Source organism: Hemicordylus capensis, chromosome 6 (genome assembly GCF_027244095.1).
Source record: "Hemicordylus capensis ecotype Gifberg chromosome 6, rHemCap1.1.pri, whole genome shotgun sequence".
NCBI classification, from domain to species: Eukaryota; Metazoa; Chordata; class Lepidosauria; order Squamata; family Cordylidae; genus Hemicordylus; species Hemicordylus capensis.
The window spans coordinates 128,268,087-128,290,139 of NC_069662.1; the positions used below are offsets into that span (position 1 = coordinate 128,268,087).

Consider the following 22,053-nt stretch of genomic DNA (forward strand, 5'->3'; position numbering starts at 1 on the left):
TGCAGGGGATTAAAGATTCCTGGAATAAATTAGAGTGGGTTAAACATGTCTAACAGAGTTTTAAGGCCTCGGCATAATACAGGCATCACAGAGTTCTGCCTGCTTTGTAATGAAACTCTAGCTAGGTAAATAACTTTTGCCAGAGAGCTGGTGCTCTGATTGCACACACTTATAAGCCCTCTTTTATTAATATTGCCTTTGCCATTTCCCGCATATGTGCAGAAACGAATATTAAATAATCTTAGAATTTGCCTGAAAGGCCACTGAGCAACATTTTAATCAAAATCTGCACCGTGCTCCACTTTACCTAGGCTGCTTGTTTAAAAAGATTCCCTTTTTCATACTGGAAAAGCCAGACCAAACACTTGCCAGGAGCCTATGAAACAATATAGCCCTGTCCAAAAAGAAGAAGCCTGATGATTCTGCTTTGCTTAAAACAGTCTTATTAATGACGACAGGATTGGGGGAGGGTGGTTTCTTTATTATTTAGCATATCTATATACCACTTTTCAACAACCACACCAAAACAGCTCTCAAAGCTGTTTACACAGTAAGGGAATAAGAAAATGGTCCCCTGTCCTGAAGGGGCTCACAATAAAAATAAAAATACACGAGTGACAAACAGCCGCTGGGAGGGATGCCTTGCTGGAATTAGGGACATAGGGATCTACCTTATCAGACCATTGGTCCATCTAGCTCAGTATTGTCTACACCAGCAGTAGCAGGTGCAGGCACCGCCGGGGGTGGGGATTAGCAGGAGGCACCTTTAACTGTAAATTAGTAGGTGCTTACTTTTCTTCCAACCGCATCTGAAAACTGTGGTGCACTGCGCAGCACCTGCCGTGGCAGAGAATCGGCTCCACTACTCAGCTGGCAGAGACAATGGCAGATTACCGCATAGGCAGTATAGGCGGCTGCCTATGGTGGCAAATCCTGGAGGGAAATTTAATTCCCACCCCCCACCCCCCAAGCTTTAAAAATGCCACTGTGTAGTGGCAGAGGCTCCTCCCGCCTCCTAAACCATCACAGGAGGTGAGGTCGGGCACTGGAGGCAGAGTGCACACCTCCTAAACCATCCTAAACCATCCCAGGACGTGAGGTCAGGCACTGTGCGCGTGTGCGCAGAGGCCCGAAATCGCCCGCTCTGTGTCCTTTGCGAGTAATCTGGGCTTGAGTGTGGAGCTCTTTCGCCACCGCCCTCCAGTGCCCGACCTCACCTTCTGTGATGGTTTAGGAGGTGGGTGGAGCCTCTGCCACTACATAGCGGCATTTATATAGGTAAAAATAAATTAAGTTCCCCCCCCCAGCCCCCTTGCTCTCGTCCTTGGCGCGGCAAATCTTTGGCTGCCTATGGGCGGCAAAAAGATTAATCTGCCCCTGGGCAGAGACCATTTGTTTGAACAGCAATGGCCTCCACGCATGTGCAGAGGCCAGCTGAGCGGCAGAGCCAATCCGCCACCAAAGCGGGTGCTGGGCAGTGCACCACTGCTCTGAACAGCTTCCAGGTGTGGCGGGAGGAGAGGTAAGCGCCTACTAATTTACAGTTAAAGGTGCCCCCTCTGGGGGCACCCGCACCAGTTGCCACTGGTCTACACTGACTGTTGGCGGCTCTCCAAGGTCACAGGTAGGAGTCTCTGCCAGCCCTTCTTGGAGATGTTAGGGAGTGAACCTAGGACCTTCTGCATGCAAGCATGAAGATGATGTGCCACTGAACTATAGCCATATCTTACGAAACTCACATGTAGTCTCCAATCCAAATGCAAATCAAGGCACACCTTGCTTAGCAAATGGGACAAATCATGCTCACTACCACAAGACCAGCTCTCCTCCCCAAAATCTTCCTGTGAAATATAAGAGAACTACCAGTTCAAAAGGTGTCCCTTGCAGGGGTATTCAAAGCAAATTTGCACTGAGGAAACAGCATATAGTCCTTTAGCTTTTTATAATTTTCAGTTTTAATTTGAACCTAATAATGATTGTGGTTTTTAATTGGACAACTTTTTTGTTTTGTTTTGTTTTTGTTTAATTTAGTTAATTTTATTATTTTTGTTGTATCTTGTGCCTATCTTATTGTTGTGAGCCACCCCGAGCAGTAGTACACTGGAGGGATGGGGTATAAATATTATAAATAAATAAATAAATGAATAAATACATACATACATACAAAATCCAGCTGATGCCAACTAATAGAACCAGTGATTGTTTTGCTATGACGCAGGGATAGGGCGTAACAAGGCTGGAGTGGGCCCAGAAATTTTTTTTTTAAATGAGCCCCTTGCTGATACACACACACACACACTTCATAATATATAGTCATGTGACTTGCCTCTGGGGGGCCCCTCCAGGTGTGGGGGCCCCCAGGCAGCTGCCTCCCCTTGCCTAATAGTAGTTATGCTCCTGGGCAGGGAGGACTCCTTGTTCCTAGCGTTGGGACCCCTAGTGGGATCCTCCCAACCTGTCCAGCACTCTCCAGACTAGCCTTCTGTGCCTGAGAGCCAGGCTACATGTTACACTCACCATGGGGAACAGCAACCTTGTCATGATTCTCCACCCTGCTGTCCCCCAGCAGGAACCTTCAGCAGGACACAATGGCTGCATTCACATGCGATGCGGAAATGTGAGACTGCAGAGAGGATGGGGAATTGGCTGCCTGGACTTCCTTCCTGACTGAAGGAAAGCCCCAGAAGCCAATAGCAGCCGGAGTAAGGGAGGAGCTTCCTCCCTCAATTCCAGTTGCTGGACAGTGAGCCTGTAGTCCCGTGTTATAAAGCTGGCATTGCAGAATTGGAGGTCCAGGCAGTGAAACTCACTACAAACTAAAGGTACAAATCTGAGTCTGGGGAAGGAAACCATGGGTCCATTTTCAGGTGAAACTGCAGTTGCACACTTTTGGACACACACAGATCTCAACCGGAGGCCCCTTCAACTCCAGTTTTGTGTTAGGTCTGAATCATAATCATTGTGTGATTATGGCCATAAGGTCTGTTACATAAGTTTCCCCACTCCTATTTCACAGTTGCTGTTAGAGGTGAAGAAAGTTAGTCACACAATGGTGAGGAGATTGTCCACCCTTTTGTTCACTAGACAAGATACCCAGAAGTGTTCTAAATTCTTAAGGATGTATTTAGGATAGTCTAAAGTCTTGGGGAAGTCTGTAAACATAGAGAGATTTCAGCATCAGCTTCCAATGCAGCATGGAGACCTGGTCTCCCATCCTGCATCAGAAGCCCCATGGTTGGGCAGCAAACCAGACCTTTTGCATATGTAAAGTATGGTACATGGGATTAAGGCCATTGTATCCAGCTTAGCTCCATATCTCAGATAAGTACTTGAATGCATGGAAGGGAGAGCAGGATCATGCACACCATCTCCATGCGCATCACTCCATGCACATCACTCCTATACGCATACAGCTGCATGTGCATAGAAGTCTTCAGGATTTTTTATGGGTACCCAAGCTCACAGGATGAGCCCTGTATGCATATACATAGCTAGGTCCTATACTGTACACGTGGAGGTAAAAGGTGGGGATGGTGCATGCAAACCCAATCTCCCCTTTGATGCCTTCAATATAATATGTGAGCATCTTTTTCTCATTCTATGTAGTATGCCTTATATGATAGTGACATAAAACAGCAGTGGCTAACTGCAATATGAGTAGCTCTGAGAACATGGAGAAGATAGAAGATACAGAAACATCGCCAGGGAACCACTGAAAGTAACCAGGAATGGAAAGCAGGTACATCAGGCAGGCAGCAATCCACCAGAACTTCAAAAGTGAACACCTAATATTGCAGGAACCAAATCCAAATATCTGTATTTTGAAAAGTGTTTGTGGAAGCCAACATCCAGACACTAAGATAAACTCATCTATTAGTGCACGAAGGCTTTAGCTGGAAACTAGCAGTACAGAATGGAGAGAAGTTCAATGTCAAAGTTCACTATTTTGAAAGAAATAGAGTAGTGTGAGGGATAATAGCATCTTTGTTCTTGCAGTAGATCTTTGATCATCATCATCATCATCACCTTTTCTATATGATACCCAGGATTCCAGGAAAAGGAGAGGAAGACATCAACATCATCATCAAACATTGAGGCATATGATATAATCTCATCCCATGTCTTGCTGAGATGCTGTACCTTTTTATAATCCATTAGCCTTAAATGTTTAGAAAAGGAGAGAGCCCAATAAAGCAGCTATCCATACAAAGAAGCTCCAAGCCACTTTTGTATGGCTTTCAATAGGCCTGCTTCATTTAGGGGAACTTCCAAAGTGGCTCTGAAGTGGGGTGACTTATTTCAGCATGTGATTCATTCTAAACACAATGTATGCTACTAGTCCTTACAACAAGTCTTTATAGTGGGCTGTTAGTATATCATATTACAGAGGAGAGCTGAGATAGTGGTTTCCCTAAGGTCAGCCACTGTGCTCATATGAATAAGCCAATTTTGAACTCTTACTGGGAATATACAGAACACAGCTCATACTCTTGACCAGGAATGGAGAAGCATGGAAATCTATGAGTAATTGCAGTCAAGGTCCTAAGAAGATAGAAACATAGGAAGCTGCCTTTTAACAAGTCAGACCATTGGTCCAACTAGCTCATTATTGTCTACAGTAATGGGCAGGCACGGGCCATGAACGCACCTCGGGGGGGGGGGGTTGTGTGGCGGGTGGCGTCTTTAACTGGAAACGGAGCCGGTGCTCCATGCCGCCCAGCAGCCCCCATGGTGGGGAATCGCCTCCGCCACTTACCTGGCCGCTGGCGGGGGCTCGCCTCCGCGGGAGCCAGGTAAGTGGCAGAGGCGATTCCCCACCGCGGGGGCTGCTGGGCGGCACGGAGCACCAGCTCCATTTCCAGTTAAAGACGCCGCCCGCTGCCCCCCCGGAGGCGCGTTCATGGCCCGCGCCTGGTAATGGGCAGTGGCTTTCCAAGATTTCAGGCAGGAGTCTTTCCCAACCCTACTGGGAGATGCCAGGGAGTGAACCTGGGACCTTCTGCATGCAAAGCAGATGCTCTACCACTGAGCTATGGCCCCATCACAGAATCATAGAATTTTAGAGTTGGAAGGGACTTTGGAAGTCTTTTAATCCAATCCCCTGCTCAGACCAAGAACATCTCTCCCAGCCCCATCTGGGGATCACAGTGGTTGAACCTGCAACCATTTGCATGTAGATGCTCTTCCATTGAGTTACGGCCCCAACCCTTAAGACAGGGGTTCCCAACCTGTGTACAACCTATGTTGCTGGATACACAACTCCCATTATCCCCAGCTACAATTTAATGTGGATGGGGATGCTGGGAGTTGTAGTCATTCACATAACCGTTAAGTGGGGAGGGGAAGAGGAAGGCAGGATAACAGCCCTGCTGGATCAAGCCCATAACAGCCCTGCTGGATCAGGCCCAAGGCCATCTAGTCCAGCATCCTGTTTGCACATGACCCATCAGATGCATCTGGGTAGCCTATAGGCAAGAACTGAGGACATGCCCTCTCTCCTGCTGTTTCTCCCCTGCAACTGGTAGTTAAGAGGCATCTTGCCTCTGAAGCTGGAGGTGGCCTACAGCCCTCAGACTAGTAGATAGACCTCTCCTCCATGAATTTATCTAAACCCCACTTAAAGCCATCCAGGTTGTTGGCTGTCCCCACATCTTGTGGCAGAGAATTCCATAGTTTATTGTGTGAAAAAGTACTTCCTTTTGTCGGTCCTAATTTTCTTGGCAATCAGTTTCACAGAATGACCCTTGATTCCAGTGTTATGTGAGAGGGAGAAAGGTACCTACCTTCCCCACAGACAATCTTTGTTCTGCTCCTGGCTGCATGGCTCTCATGCCCACACAAGCGGCTCTGCCAGGAGCCCCACAGCCATCTGGATGCTGGGGAAATGCAGCCCAGCCTCCAGAAATCCCACAATGCACCACGCAAGCAGCACGGGGCATTGGTGATTTCTCCAGATCCGAACACCTTAGATGCCCGGTTCTATGCCTGTTTGGGCTGCAAGCATGGGGGTGGGGGCAGCACCAGGATCAGTGGTGAGCCCGGCACTTCACACAAGCAGCTCTACCCTGGTAGGGCTTCACAAGCCCAGGAAGGGCTACTCGTGTGAACAGCCTTCAGGATGAGAACCCCTTCCTTAAGGGAAATATCTTACAGTGCTCACATGTAGTCTCTCACCCATATGCAAACCAAGGTGAACTTTACTTAGCAAAGGACACAATCCATGCTGCTACTAAGGTCGCACCTCCTCATGAGCAAGTGCCTGAGAAAAAAACCTCCTTATTGTACACTGCTCTTGCTTTCCTATGGCTTACCATGAGGCTTACCAATTCACTTCTTTTAAAAAGAAAGCGGGGGGTGGGCCCCCCGCTCTGTTGCCAGATTTGGCTTTTTTAAAGCCAAATTTTGGGTTATGGCCCATTTGACTCATGAGTATACCCCTTAGGTTCTGGCCACACTCGCCGAGAGTTTCAGGATGCTGAATTCTGCACCAAGATCTTATATTTCATGTGTGTGCAATAAACCCTTTTGAATGCACACCGTCCTGCTTCTACGCTCAGCCGACAGAGGACACAACAGGCTATATTCGTTTTACAGCAGTACCTTACCTAATTAACAGTGAGAATTAACAGTCATCAGAATTAATCAAATGCAGTGGGAAAGTGCTTGGCTCAGGAGAGCTCTGGTTCAATTGCTAGTGCCATCAGTGATATCATTAATTTAAACGAGATGAATAGGAGAGCCTTGGGGCATTGACACAGGAGTTGAGGGAGGCTGTTCAAATATTCAGATCCATTTTGGGCGGCATGCAGAGTTGTCAAGTTTTATCTACAAGGAGGCTGTGGATGCGGATTGTAATTTGATGGCTGGGAATCCCCGCCTCCTGTGGAAATATTAAGGAGCACAGATGCAACCTTGGAAGTTTAAGCCCGGCTGGTTGCACCCGGCAGCATTCTAGGAATTCCCTGGAGGGCAGAACTGGGGTCTTTAAGAATTCTTGAAGACCCATCACTTCAGAGACTCATTTTTACATTTCAGCTGCATCTTATATTGGGTGGATTTTTAACATTTTAACTTTTTAAAACTTGTAATTTTAAATTTAGTTTTAACTGAGGACAGTTTTAGTTCAGGGTTTCTTAACCTTGGGCCCCCAGATGTAGTTGGACTACAACTCCCATCATCCTCAGCTACAAAGGCCATGTCTGGGGATGATGGGAGTTGTAGTCCAACAACATCTGGGGGCCCAAGGTTAGGAAACCCTGTTTTAGTTAGTTTCTACTAATTTGTTGTTGTTGTTGTTGTTGTTGTTGTTGTTTTTAAAAAGAATCTTGTGAAGTGCCCCAAGTAATACTGTACTGGAGGGAAAGGCCATATAGATGATGATGATGATTAATAATATACTCCAACCATCTCCCAATGATCCAATCTACAAAAGACATTAGCCCTGTTCAGACATTATGTTGGACCTGCATTCAGGTGTGTGTACACACATGCACGTTTTTGTGTGAATGAGTGTACCTGCATTCATTTTAAAAGTGAACCTGGGTACAGATCCCACAAATTTATGGTACAGAGAGGAAGCATATAGCTGTACCTGCATTCAACATCAGAATGTAACATGTTGATGCTGTTACATCCTAAAGTGGTGTACAGATACAGTGAAGAGATGGATAAGGGCTAACAAGCTGAAATTAAATCCAGACAAGACGGAGGCAAACTGCTGGTCAGGCAAACTGCTGAGTTGGCAATGGTTTATCAGCCTGTTCTTGATGGGGTTGCACTCCCCTTGAAGGACCCCTGCTAACTTGGCAAAGAGGCACCTTTTAACATGGTGATTCTCTTTATTTAGCAGGGGGAGAGTAACTGGCCCTATTCACCCCCAGCACAGTACCTCACCTCCAGTGACTGTTGCTGGTGTCTATCTTGTGTTTCTTTTTAGATTGTGAGCCCTTTGGGGAAAGGGATCCATCTTATTTATGTATTATTTCTCTGTGTAAACTGCCCTGAGCCATATTTAGAAGGGCGATATAGAAATTGAATAAATAATGAGGAGAAGGAGGAGGAGAGGAGGAGGAGAAACAACAGGTCCACAGCTCAGGAATTCTCCAGAATCCATCATTGTACCATGATGCCCAGGTGTCGGCTGTAGCCTGAGGTTGGGGGGTGGTTGCTTTTGCCAAGCTTCAATTGGTGCACCAGCTGCATCCATTCCTATCCTGGTCAAATCTGGCCACAGCTATCCATGCCCTTGTTACATCTTTTGGACTGCTACAACATGCCTCATGTAGGGCTGAAGAGCCTTCAGAAGCTTCAGCTAATCCAGAATGCACAACGCTCAGGGACACAGTTCACACCCACACCCACAACTCTGCTTCACTAGCAGGGGATACTTTTACTGCACACTTACCTTCCTTAGCTGAACACACATAGAAGCTATTCCCACGAACAGCAACAATCAGGCTAAGGAAGGCTAGCCCGATTTCTCCTGATCATGGGAAGCAACGGGAGCCGCACAGTTCCCGGCGGCAGCTCGGTGGCAAGTCCGCTTATGGAGTCCACTGCTTAATCCGGGTTTCAGGCACAAGTGTGCCCAAAAACCAGGACAAAGGATCATGTGTTGCCACGGTGCGGCTCCACACAGCAGTGACTCATGAGCAGACCCCCAACAGGGAGGCTACAACAAGCCTTACAGCGGCAGGATGCTCCCCAGAATGCCCCATGCACTTGCACGGGGCATTCTGGAACTTCCCGGGGCCGGGAGACCTCCAAACCCCACCTCCCCAACCGCCTCTGTAACGGAACCAGTAATTGGCTGGGCAGCCAAACCGACCACCCAGGGAGGGCTCCCTGCTCATCTGCGGGGAGAGCAGGTCAAGCCCGCTCTCCCCGGAAACCTCCTTTAGGCTCTCCACACACTACTTACTTGTTTCCGGAGGTTTCCGGGGAGAGCGGGCTTGACCTGCTCTCCCCGCAGATGAGCAGGGAGCCCTCCCTGGGCGGTCGGTTTGGCTGCCCAGCCAATTACTGGTTCCGTTACAGAGGCGGTTGGGGAGGTGGGGTTTGGAGGTCTCCCGGCCCCGGGAAGTTCCAGAATGCCCCGTGCAAGTGCATGGGGCATTCTGGGGAGCATCCTGCCGCTGTAAGGCGTTGGTTAATATCCTAACTCTATAAGGCTCTCCACACAAGTAGTGTGTGGAGAGCCTTATTGAGTTAGGATATTAACCAACGCCTTTCTGATGTGAGTGGCTAACCTTCTTTGGCACTATAGATCGGTTCCACAAGGAAGGTAGTTTATGCTCCGTGGCCGTACAAGAATGTTTGGGGTTTTTTAAAATTAACCTTAGCCAACCTAATTTGTTTGGCCTATCAAATACTGATGCAAAAGATAACTAAGAAAGGAGGTAATAAAACCACATTATAATGCAATAGAGAATAGCACTCCACAGTAATGTACTTCCTAAATAACATCCAATATGTTCATACATTTAACAACATTAAAATGTAAATGTTAAACGATTTGTGAGAGAGAAGCAGTTTTTCATACCTCTTGCAAACACATTCTACTTGTCTTATTCTGCTTTCATCAAATAAGGCAAATCAATCCATCTATACATCTCTTTCTATCTGTCTGTCTAAAACGCCCCCTTGATTTTTGTCTTGTCTATAAAGAAAGTAAAAAGAATCATGAAAATTGCAATTAACAATCAACCTTTACTATCCCCTTTGCAGTCTTTCTGAGCTTCACTTACACCCAATCTAACCCAATTAATCTTTCATGTTGAAAGGATAATTTATAACAGTTAACAACTCAGAGCATAAATATACATAGCCCAAGCCCATTGAAATATATGGGGCTTAGGCCCATGTATGTGTGTTGAATGGAACATTTTCAGCCACAGCATAGGTCTCTATAAAACCAACACTGAACAATTAACTAGTACACAGTTTATCCTTTGAATCTGATGATATGATCAATCAATCTGTATTCTGAGAAGAGGACAGGACCTTAGCCCAATTTTATCAGCAGCATTTAGGTTTTCCAGGGAGGGGGGAAATATTCTAGTGTAGGAGGAAAAACACCACATGCCTCAGTGGAAATTTCTTTTTAAAGCTGTACATAATTTTTTTTTAATGTAGAACAAGAAAAATTGCTTGTCGTTGTTCATTATAGGCAGGATGTGTGTGGAGCAAGGCCCTGTATGTTGCTGAGATTCAGACAAACAGAAATTTCATACACATACCCACTGGCAGAGGCGCTCTTACCCCCGGACATCCAGGCCAAAGTCCAGCGCTTCCAAGACCCAGGGGGCCCCCAAATCCTCTTTAGTCTGTCCCAGGTGCTGTGGTTGCCCGGCTGAGAATGATGATACTTAGAGAGCCAGCATAGCATAGTAGTTAGTGTGTTTGAGTGTTGGATGAGGACCGGAAGACCCCAGTTCAAATCCCCACTCAACATGAAACTCACAGGGTGACTCTGGGCCAGTCATGTATCTCTCAGACTAACCTACCTCACAGGGTTGTTGTGAGGATGAAAATAACCATGTATGCTGCTCTGAGCTCCTCAGAGGAAAAGTGGGATATACGTGTAATAAGTAAGTAAGTAAGTAAGTAAGTAAATAAATAGCTAGCTAGCTAGCTAGCTAGCTAGCTAGCTAGCAGGGGAGGGGGGCCTCCAAAGGCCTTTAGGTCCAGGCTCCAAAATTACCTAGGTGCACCTCTGCCCACTGGGACCTTATTGATAGCAGACAGGACTCCAAGTGATACAAATGGTGGGCTGGTGATTTTCATTGAAGTGTCCCCAATTGCTGTTAAGCCAAGACATATGTTTATATAGATGAAAGCATAGGGAGAACATAGGGAGCTGTCTTATACTGCCACAGGCCATTGGTCCATCTTGCTCAGTATTGTCTAAACAGACTGGCAGCGGCTTCTCCAAGGTTATGGACAGGAGTCTCTCTCAGCCCTATATGGAGGAGCAAGGGAGGGAACTTGGAGCCTTCTGCATGCAAGCATGCAGGTGCTCTTCCCAGAGCGGCCCCGTCCCCTCAGGGGAATATCTTATCATGCTCACATGTAGTCTCGCATTCAAATGCAAACCAGGGCAGAATCTGCATAGCACAGGGGACAATCCATGCTTGCTACCATGAGACTAGATCTCCTTCCACGGAGAGCACTCTGGGACCTCACTGGAGGTGTGTGGAAACTCCATGATAGGTCAGAATTTGACAGAGAAGCATAAACCTCCTTCGCATATTATTTCAACACACATGTACAGTCTGTGTACAGTGTACGCTCATACAGTCTGAACACACATGCAAGCCAGGTGTTCAAAGAGAATGCTGTCAAACATGCATACCGGCCTGGAAGCAAGTTGGTCACATCATGTCAAGGTCTGGCCCAAGGCCAGCGAAGTACACGGCTCGGCTGCTTGCTGTGGGTGAATGACAATTGTTGAAACTCAGCAATGAGTGGGAGTCAGAGGCTCCAATTTATGGAGCCAGTCGAAAGCTCCCAGGTGTCAGGATTTACGGCTTGTCAGCCTTCGATAACAGGCGCTTGCTCCTCCGCACCGCCTCCAGTTGTGACCTGCGTTTGAAACACCTGCGTTGATGTGGCGTCGGTGGAGCTCCAATGCCTAAATCATCCCCCGATTGGTCGCTGACATTTTCTGCTGGTTCAGGCTGTTGAGTCTGTTCTGAACCGTCAGCTAATTCCACTACAGTCGGGCTCTGCCCTTCAGACATTCCAGACTCGGCTGAAATGCCGACAGCTTCCCTTTCTTCCTCGCTGTCAGAGCTAGGGGACATGACACATCACTCCCGACCAGCTCTTCATGCTCAGAGGAGTGCCCCAGCCTCCTGACCATGGAAACTGAGGCAGTCAGTGTCCCTCACTTAGAGTGTTCCTCTCTTCAGGTGAACATTGCTCTAAGCAGATCTAAGAGTGAGCAAGAAGAGTGAGTGATGGGTTGCGGGGCGGGACATCCAACCCGCTTCCAGCCCCATATGCATGTTTGACAGTGTTCTCTTTGAATGCTACAGTTATTGACACTATGGTTGCATCAACACATAACATGGAACCGCAGGTCCATGCCCTGCTCCCCCTGCTCTCCCATCCAAATTTGGACATACTAGAGAGATCTCTCTCTGCAGTCAGTGAGACTGTAGAGAGGAGGGGGAACTGACTGCCGGGGCTTCCTTCTTGACGGAAAGACAGGCCTGGAAGCCAATAGCAACCGAGGCGAGGGAGGAGCTTTCTCCCTCAACTCCATTTGCAAAGCAACCAGACTGTGGTACCACATTCAGTCATAACACTGGCACTGCAGAACCGGAGGTCCAGACGGCAAACCTAACTACGAACGAAAGGCACAAATCACTGTCTGGGGAGGGAAACTGAAGGTCCATTTTCTGCTGTAACTACAGTTGCCCACATTTGGATGTACAGAAATTAATACCGGAGGCCCCTTCACCTACAGTTTCATGTTATGTGTGAATGCGGCCATTCTGTTCAATGTAGATGTAGTAGTACCCATCCTGTTTCCTGCATTTGAGTAGGCTATAACGAGATTCACTGTTAAAATGAATGCACGTACAGTCATCCACACGGAAACATGTAGAGACCCTTTGAAACACCTCTATCGGGCAGCAGTGATATAGGAAGGTGCTGAAAGGCATCATCTCATACTGTGCAGGAGATGTCAATGGTAAACCCCTCCTGTACTCTACCACAGACAACCACATGGCTCTGTGGTCACCAGGAGTTGACACCGACTCGATGATACAAACTTTCCTTTAGACAGACATAGAGACGGGGGGAGCTATATGGATTGCAAACCTGAGACTCTCTAGCTGTTGGTAGACTACAGCTCCCTTCATCCCCAGCCACAATAAATTGTGGCTGGGGATAATGGGAATTGTAGTCCACTCAGAGTTTCAGAATCTCGGGTTGGTCATCCCAGACTATAATGTTTGGAATATGTCATCTGTCAGCCCCAATAGTCTGTCATACTCAAGCATGATCAAGAAAGAGAACCCGGGGTCCTTGGATACACCCTCCATTGCACACCTTTGTTTTCTCCCATAAAACTGATGTATTGCCATTTGGTCCTGTGGGGAAAATACAGTGCAAGAATTGTGGATACTGTTGCCGTGAAGGCGAAACTTGTTCTCCACCACAACACTGGGTTTCCATCCTAACTGGGATCCCATAGGGGAAGGCCATTTGTCTTGGTGTACAGTTTCCATGCTCTTTGGGATTTCTGCAATTTCCAAGCCTTCTTTCCACATACGCTCTGCTTGTTTTTATGATGGGAATTTAACTAATTAAGATAAGGGTATCTAGAGGACTGCCTTCTCCTGCCTGAGTCTCCCTTTGCTGAGATCACAGGAGGTGATCCAGGTAAATGACTACAAGAGGCAGGGGCTTTTTTGTGATAGTGCTCTGCTTGCAGATGTCCCTCCTGAAGTGCATTTGCCTGACACCAACGTGCTGTTATTTTTTCAGCATCAGGCTCAAACGGCCTTATTTTCTGAAGCTTTTGATGACACATGATTTGTTGTTGTTGTTGTTGTTGAATCTGATTATTATTTTAGTTGCTCTTACGATGACTGCTCTGTATATTGTGGATTTTACATTGCGCTGTATGAAGCTGGACTTAATGTATGCTACTTCTGTATAGGTCAACACTAGAAGCTGCCTTGAAAGAAAGAGTTATAAACCTGCCAATCGTGGTGGAAAGACAATATAGGTTTTTTAAAAAATAAGAGAAGAATGACTTAATAATGTTACATTATAGTTCTCAGAAGAGCTGGAGGATTGCACACTTTGGGCACATCTCAGGGACCAGCTTCAACATTATGTATGTGTTTAAGGGTTTGGAGGAAAGCACACTGATGTATCATGACTTCTTTTTACCTATGAGTTTGCTGCCTGAGATTCCATTTCTACAGTGTCACAAAGAGAAGCTTTATGGTGTAAATACTGCTCAGATTACAGCATTGGTCACCAGAGGAATGGCATTGCTATTCGGAGCATTGCCTCATTAGAAAAGATTTATAAGTGCAGTTCAGTTGATTTCAGTGGAGTGGCTTTAGATATACAGTGCAAAAACAAAACACAGAAATTCAGCAAATGGGCTCGGCATCTCCTAGCCAATACCGAGCAATACTGAAATGTATTATTATTACTTCCCAGATTCCCACTAGCACAAGAATATGGGCAGTCCTCATGCTTACAACATAATTGGCTCCTAAAAATGGAGTCTTAAGTCAAAAGGTCTTAACTCAGAACCTATTATCCCACAGGAAATAGTGTTATACATGGCAGGTTGGTTCCTGAACCAAGGCCAGATATCTGATTGTCTTCTCCTGCTGTCAAAGCTGCTGGTGTGTCAGTCACAGATGTGCAGACATGCAGCAAATAAGTTGATGGTGGGGGAACAGAAGTTGTGCACCCTTGCTACCCACTCCCTTCCCAAGCCCTTCCTCATCCTCCTCCCAACTGTTTCATGAAAGGAAGGAAGGCACCTGTATAGCTCGCCTCCATTGAATCTGGGGGAGGAGGAGGAGAAGGAAGAGGAGGGTGGTCAACAAAGTGGGCATCTTGGATGGCCATGTCAACCAGTTCCTCTGTGGTCTCAGATACTGCACCAGCAGCTGCCACCAGGACCACCAGTGTCAATGACAGTGTCTCAATGACACTGACTCGCCATTGTCACTGCCTCCTCTTCCTCTAGGCCACATACCCACAGTTGTCTAGCAGAGCCTCCCCACCCACAGTGTGTGTTGTAAAGCTGAATCACTGTAAAGATGAAACAGGGTGGCAATTTACCAGGGCCTTATTTGCCATTTCTCTTAACTCAGAGCATCTTAAGTCAAGGACTCAGTGTTCCCTCTAACACGGATTCCCAGATGTTGTATAACTCCCAGAATCCTCAAGAAAAAGCCATTTCAGCTGAGGATTCTGGGAGCTGTAGTCAATAACATCCCTGTTAGAGGGAACACTGCAAGGACTGTCTGTAATTCATTCTGTGATTCCTGATCTGTGATAGAAAAATCTAGGGGGTTCTTCCTATTGTTATTATGGGAAGATGAATGCCTAACAGACTGATTATCTGGCGTATTATGCCAAGGCAAAAATTTCTAGGACCACTATTCCACTAACCAATTCATAAAAGGGGAAAGTGCTCCACATTGAGCCAAGGCATCACTAAACAATGTATATTCACAACCAGTGGCATAGCTACCAATGGACTGGAGGGGGAAGCAAATGTCCCTGAGCTGTCAATGTCCAGGGGTCTTCCAGGGCACTTCTTGCCCCCTCCCACACAAAGACACCCACTCCCACCACAAGAGCTCCCAGCTGGCAAATTGCTCACTGGTTGGGAGGGCAACGGTTACTCTCGCTTCTGTGTTTCAATATCGGCCACACCCCTTGCACCAGAACCAGAAGCATGTCAATGTAGGGGGGGTATGGCTGGCATTAGGGCATGCATGTGCCACTCATCACCACCACCACCCCAGTTGACACCAGGTTCCTTTGCTGATTGAGTGCTTCATCTCGCTCCCTTGCTTTGAGTGAGGAAGAGAAAAGAAGCACCCAGCTGGCAAAGCAACCGTTTTCCAACTGGAAGAACGTGACAGGTGGCATGGCTGTGCTCTGATGTTGGCCATGCCTCCTGCACTGATGTGCTTCTGATGCTGGCACAAGAAGTGCGACTGATAAACACGGAAGCCCTACCCAGAGGTAGGTGATGGTGGTGGCAGGAGCACATGGGAAGAGGAAGTAGTGGAGGTAGGGCACAAAGGTGGCAGCAATGGAGGGGGCACAAGATGGTGGTGGAGAGGCTGCCAGCAACCTTCCTATGCAACTGTGATTGTGGCCAACATGCTGTGCAGCTGTATGAGGATGGAGCAAGAGCTCTGCCCTTGCAAGGAGTGACTAACAGCATGCAAGGCTTGCTTTGTAGTGCTGGGCAGGCAGAGGGGAAACAATTTCCGCTTTATCCTCCCTCTCAGCAAAAGCCCTTTTCACATTCAGCAGTATGTCCATGAGCGTTGGACAGCCTCTTTTCGGAGTATGAGTTAAAAATAAACAAATTCTGTGCTTATGTGGAATTCTAGAACCTGTACATTTCTACCTATGGGCCATTTGGGATCCTACATTTGCAGGGGGGAAGACACTAGACCAAGTTTGTGAACAATGGACTAGATCTATCATCATTTGCTGTAGAGCAATGCAAAATGCTTGGTGTTCATACAGCCTGCATAACCCTATGAGCCATAGCAAGAGGAAAGTGATAAGATACTATGGAGAAACAGGACCATAGAATGAAAGTGCCTTCACTTTCAACTTAAATAGAATTGTAAGTGCCTTCACTTTCAACTTAAATTGAAGGATTTTTAAAAAATTTTTATTGAAATATAGCCCATCTCTGAGATGACATAGGTCATAGCTCCAAATTGTTCCAGGTTATCTATCTCAACTAGACATTGGTTCGCTGATCCACTGCAAAGTGTATAATATTAAAGTATGTGCACATTGAAAGTGATCATTGGATCAGTTTCACCAAGGTGATCCAAATTCTGCTCAGAGAAAGACTGAAAACAGTCCCCTTTAGAATGAGGCAAATGCGAGGACTCAGAAATAAATTTAGTAACAGCAGATGGAAAATAAAAAAGTCCTTTTAAGAAATATTTGAGAATAATTGTTTATTTTGTATTCTACCCATCCTTCAAGGAGTTCAAAGCAGCGTACATGCCCCCTCATTTTATCCTCACAGCAGCCCTTTGGAGTAGGCTAGGCTGAGAGAGGGTGACTGGTCTACCATAACTCAAGGAGATTCATCATTCAGCAAGCATTTGAACCTGAGTCTCTCCAGGCTTGAATTCAAAACTCCAGCCACTGCACTACACAACCTCATTGAAGTACCAAACTGCCAACATAAAAGACAGGACATGCTTTTTGGCCTCTTTCTGCCATGGCAAAGAGCCATGAATGACAGTGAAGCCACTTTGTCCATTAGAAGACCTAGTCAGCTGCCTCTCCAGTCACCAGTTGACTCTTGAGATCAAACCAGTCCTTTCCTACATATTTTCAAGCCTTAGTCATATCGACTAGAAACTTCTATAAATGAACTGGATGTCCTTAGGATGTTTAATACTGAGTCCAATACCAAATTCTGTGCTTATGTGGAATTCTAGAACCTGTACATATCTACCTATGGGCAATTTGGGATCCTACATTTGCGGGGGGAAGACACTAGACCAAGTTTGTGAACAATGGACTAGATCTATCATCATTTGCTGTAGAGCAATGCAAAATGCTTGGTGTTCATACAGCCTGCATAACCCTATGAGCCATAGCAAGAGGAAAGTGATAAGATACTATGGAGAAACAGGACCATAGAATGAAAGTGCCTTCACTTTCAACTTAAATAGAATTGTAAGTGCCTTCACTTTCAACTTAAATTGAAGGATTTTTAAAAAAAATTTATTGAAATATAGCCCATCTCTGAGATGACATAGGTCATAGCTCCAAATTGTTCCAGGTTATCTATCTCAACTAGACATTGGTTCGCTGATCCACTGCAAAGTGTATAATATTAAAGTATGTGCACATTGAAAGTGATCATTGGATCAGTTTCACCAAGGTGATCCAAATTCTGCTCAGAGAAAGACTGAAAACAGTCCCCTTTAGAATGAGGCAAATGCGAGGACTCAGAAATAAATTTAGTAACAGCAGATGGAAAATAAAAAAGTCCTTTTAAGAAATATTTGAGAATAATTGTTTATTTTGTATTCTACCCATCCTTCAAGGAGTTCAAAGCAGCGTACATGCCCCCTCATTTTATCCTCACAGCAGCCCTTTGGAGTAGGCTAGGCTGAGAGAGGGTGACTGGTCTACCATAACTCAAGGAGATTCATCATTCAGCAAGCATTTGAACCTGAGTCTCTCCAGGCTTGAATTCAAAACTCCAGCCACTGCACTACACAACCTCATTGAAGTACCAAACTGCCAACATAAAAGACAGGACATGCTTTTTGGCCTCTTTCTGCCATGGCAAAGAGCCATGAATGACAGTGAAGCCACTTTGTCCATTAGAAGACCTAGTCAGCTGCCTCTCCAGTCACCAGTTGACTCTTGAGATCAAACCAGTCCTTTCCTACATATTTTCAAGCCTTAGTCATATCGACTAGAAACTTCTATAAATGAACTGGATGTCCTTAGGATGTTTAATACTGAGTCCAATACCAAATTCTGTGCTTATGTGGAATTCTAGAACCTGTACATATCTACCTATGGGCAATTTGGGATCCTACATTTGCGGGGGGGAGACACTAGACCAAGTTTGTGAACAATGGACTAGATCTATCATCATTTGCTGTAGAGCAATGCAAAATGCTTGGTGTTCATACAGCCTGCATAACCCTATGAGCCATAGCAAGAGGAAAGTGATAAGATACTATGGAGAAACAGGACCATAGAATGAAATCAATTACTCAGGTGTCAGTCTGTGTGTGGCTCTGTCTAGAACTCCCACTCTTAAGGGTATTTCCAAAAATTTTATTTGTCTAGTTGATGATTAAAAGGCCATTTAAAATAGTGATAAAAATTCTGCTTTGATCAATTATACCAGGAACTGGTCCAGTATTTAAAATAGGAAGTGTGGATAACAAGAGTTGAACATTAAAATGGAGTGAGGTTCCTGCACATTCAAACTCAGCAAAGTCATTTCCCCCCACCCCAATAAATTAGGTGTGTAAAATTAGGTATAATGAAAAATGAGACACGACAGAAAAGGCCGTAAAGCTTCTCAGCATGCATCTAACATTGGCAAAGTCATGTAGAAAAAGAAAGGTTTATAGTTTTTGCAGACCTGCATGACACCTTCTGGAGAAGGAAGCTTTTTATTCAGTAAGGGAACAGATGTTTTGGCAGATAGCATAGAGAGAATCTCGTCAGACACTATAAACTAAGCTTGAAGGGATGAAAAAAAATGTGCAGAAAAATGTGAAGTATAAAACAAAAGAGTTAAAATGATACAGATAAGGCAGAACTACAGCAGAAGACAAGTGCTTTGTTAGAAAGAAAGAAAGAAAGAAAGAAAGAAAGAAAGAAAGAAAGAAAGAAAGAAAGAAAAATGGAATTTTATGATAAAGGAGAAATTTTCACTTCAACACAGCTCATTGCCATGTGAGGCTGGAAGATTAATTTTATAACCACAGATGCAGTCAAAAAAGGGAAAGAGGAAATGTCATTTTTAATGCATCATTTGAGAAGAATCAGTACTGTGTGGCCAATATTAAAAAGCCACCATGCTTTGTGGCTAACATTTTAAAGTGTTTGGTTATGAGCGCTCGCACACACACCAACATACCCCCCCCCAAATGCCAGGTTCTGATCCACACACAGTTTGGCCCCTCCCAACTATCATTTTGTATAATGGGTTGGAGTCAGCTGGTACTCTGACATGTCTGCCAGAGCCCCAGACCTCCTCCACCCCACTGCCCTACCCTCTCCTCCTCACTTCCTCTTCATACCAGAGGGAATACTGAACTACCAGCTTCCTTGGTAAGCTGAGGCTGGATTTTTTTTTAATGCGATTTCGCCCTTTAAATGTGCTACTAAGTAATTGTGTGGCCCGGGTAATCCCTGAAGCAGCTGAGCTGCTCAGTCACCTAGTAGAACAGATCCCTCCCCACCCCCACCCAGGACAATGCATGACCTTAGTATGAAAAAGGATGTAGTTCTTCCAGCTTCATTAATCCAAAGGAAAATGTGGTTGCTTGTGTGCATGCACCACGTGCAAGTAAAGGGCCCCATGAAAGGCAGATCAAAGTGCCTTAGTCAATGATAAATGCCAATTCACTTTGGAATTGCACGGTCTATATAGTGTAAGGCAGGTTTCTTGGAGAACCCTGGTTCCTGGGAACTATATTCCTAGGTGGCTAAGGTGAAATCAGGAGGTCACTGTGAGTGAGGAGTTGGATGCAACAACAAAAAATTAGATGGTTAGCCAGCTCTCCTGAAAATGGTTAAACCCCTCTAAAAGAATATGAATTACACATTTTTATTTATATAGGTGCTGACTTGGTCCCATAAAACAAAGGCAAGCCTGAAGTATTGTTTCTCATGTTATTTCTTTGAGGGCTAAGTACAAAGCTTTTGGATCTCTCTGCAGTTTTCGATACTATCAACTATAGTATCCTCCTGGAGCATCTGAAGATGTGGGAGGTGGGAGGCACTGCTTTGCAGTGGTTCCACTCCTACCATTGGGAAGATTCCAGATGGTGTCCCTTAGAGACTGTTGCTCTTCAAAATAGTAACTTTTATATGGTGTCTCTCAGGGCTCCATACTGTCTCCAATGTTTTTTAACATCTACATGAAACCTCTGGGAGAGATCATCGGGAGATTTGGTGCAGGGTGTTATCAATATGTTGACGACACCCAAATCTATTTCTCCATATCAGCATCATCAGGTGAAGGCATAACCCTCCCTAAATGCCTCCCTAAAGGCAGTGATGGGCTGGATGATGGATAACAAACTGAGACTGAATTCAGATATGACAAAGGTACTTATTGTGTAGGGTCAGATCTCAGGAGACAATTTTGATCTGCCAGATCTGGTTTGGGTCACACTTACTCAGAAAGAACAGGTATGCAGTCTGGAAGTGCTTCTGGATCCAAATCTCTCCCTGGTGTCCCAGGCTGAGGTGGAGGTCAGAGGTGCTTTCTATCAGCTTCAGCTGATATACCAGCTGTGTCTGTTTCTTGAATAAATGACCCCCAAACAGTGGTACATATGCTGGTAACCTCCAGACTTGACTACTGCAGCATGCTCTATGGGGGACTTCCTTTGTTCGTAGTACAGAAACTGCAGTTGGCAGCCAGGTTGGTCTCCAGGTCATCTCAAGGAGACCATATTACTCTTATACTAAAAGAACTACACTGGCTGCCAATATGCTTCCAGACAAAATAAAAGGTGCTTGTTATAGCCTATACAGCCCTAAACAGCTTAGGCCTCTGGGTATTTAAGAGGACATCCCATCACTCCCATGAGTGCCATCACCCACTGAGATCATCCAGAGAGGTTCAAGCAGTTGCCACCAGCTTGTCTGGTGGCTACACAGGGACGGGCCTTCTCTGTTGCCGCCCTGAGACTCTGGAACGTGCTCTCTGCTGAAATAAGAGCCTCCCCATCTCTGACAGCTTTTTAAAAGTCATTTAAAAATATTTTTTCACCCAAGATTTTTAACATGATTGTGGTTTTAAATTGTTTTAAGGTTTTCATTTTTGCCTCAGTTTGTTTTATGTTGTTGTGAACCACCCAGAGACTGAGCTATGGTGTGGTCTACAAATTAGATAGAAAGATAGAAAGACAGAACCAGAATTGTAGAAAGTCGGCAAATGTGGCTATGCAGGGACAGGTGAGAGACAACTGCAGGCAAAGGTTCCATGTGGAGTATGGGGGGGTCAAATGGGTATTGATGCTCATCTGCTCTACCTCCCATACAAATGTCCCATGCAAATTACGTCCTAAGAGACGTCACCATACCTATTATGGATTAGTCAGCCAACACATATAGCTGGGAAGAAGGGAACTACTCTGGATCTTAGCTGGCTTAGTATACTACACTTCACTCACTGCTCTCCCCTAAACTGCAAGATGTGGTATTGTGTTTTCCCTGCTAACAGAGCAAAGAGGCACCTTATTAAAGTGGTGATTCTCTTTATTTAGCAGGAGGAGAGCAACTGGCCCTATCCATCCCTAGCGCAGCATCCCTCCAGCAACTGTTGCTGTTGTCTATCTTACATTTCTTTTTTAGGTTGTGAGCCCTTTGGGGACAGGGAGCCATTTGATTTATTCATTTATATGTATGTAAACCACTTTGGGAACTTTTGTTGAAAAGCAGTATATAAATATCCGTTGTATTCATATTTGTATCACCTGGATAGAAGCAAATAATATCACGGAAGGAGGAGGACAGATGAATTTGTCTGTAAGATAAAAACAGCCTACTTGATTTCCAGAGCACAGAATGTAGCAAAGATCA

The 22,053-nt window shown here is 45.5% G+C and overlaps 1 protein-coding gene across 4 annotated transcripts in view; it reads right to left on the reverse strand.

Moving 5' to 3' along the window:
- Window positions 1–22,053, reverse strand: part of NXPH1 (neurexophilin 1) — a 277,176-nt gene that overhangs the window by 18,482 nt on the left and 236,641 nt on the right. Inside the window, exon 2 of one of the 4 annotated variants that reach the window (XM_053264762.1) lies at window positions 9,542–9,658. The exons of the other annotated variants lie outside the window; for them this stretch is intronic. Coding sequence (XP_053120737.1) covers window positions 9,542–9,556 — 15 coding nt within the window. The 5' untranslated portion in view covers window positions 9,557–9,658. The remainder of the gene's footprint in view (window positions 1–9,541; window positions 9,659–22,053) is intronic. 4 annotated transcript variants of the gene reach the window in all.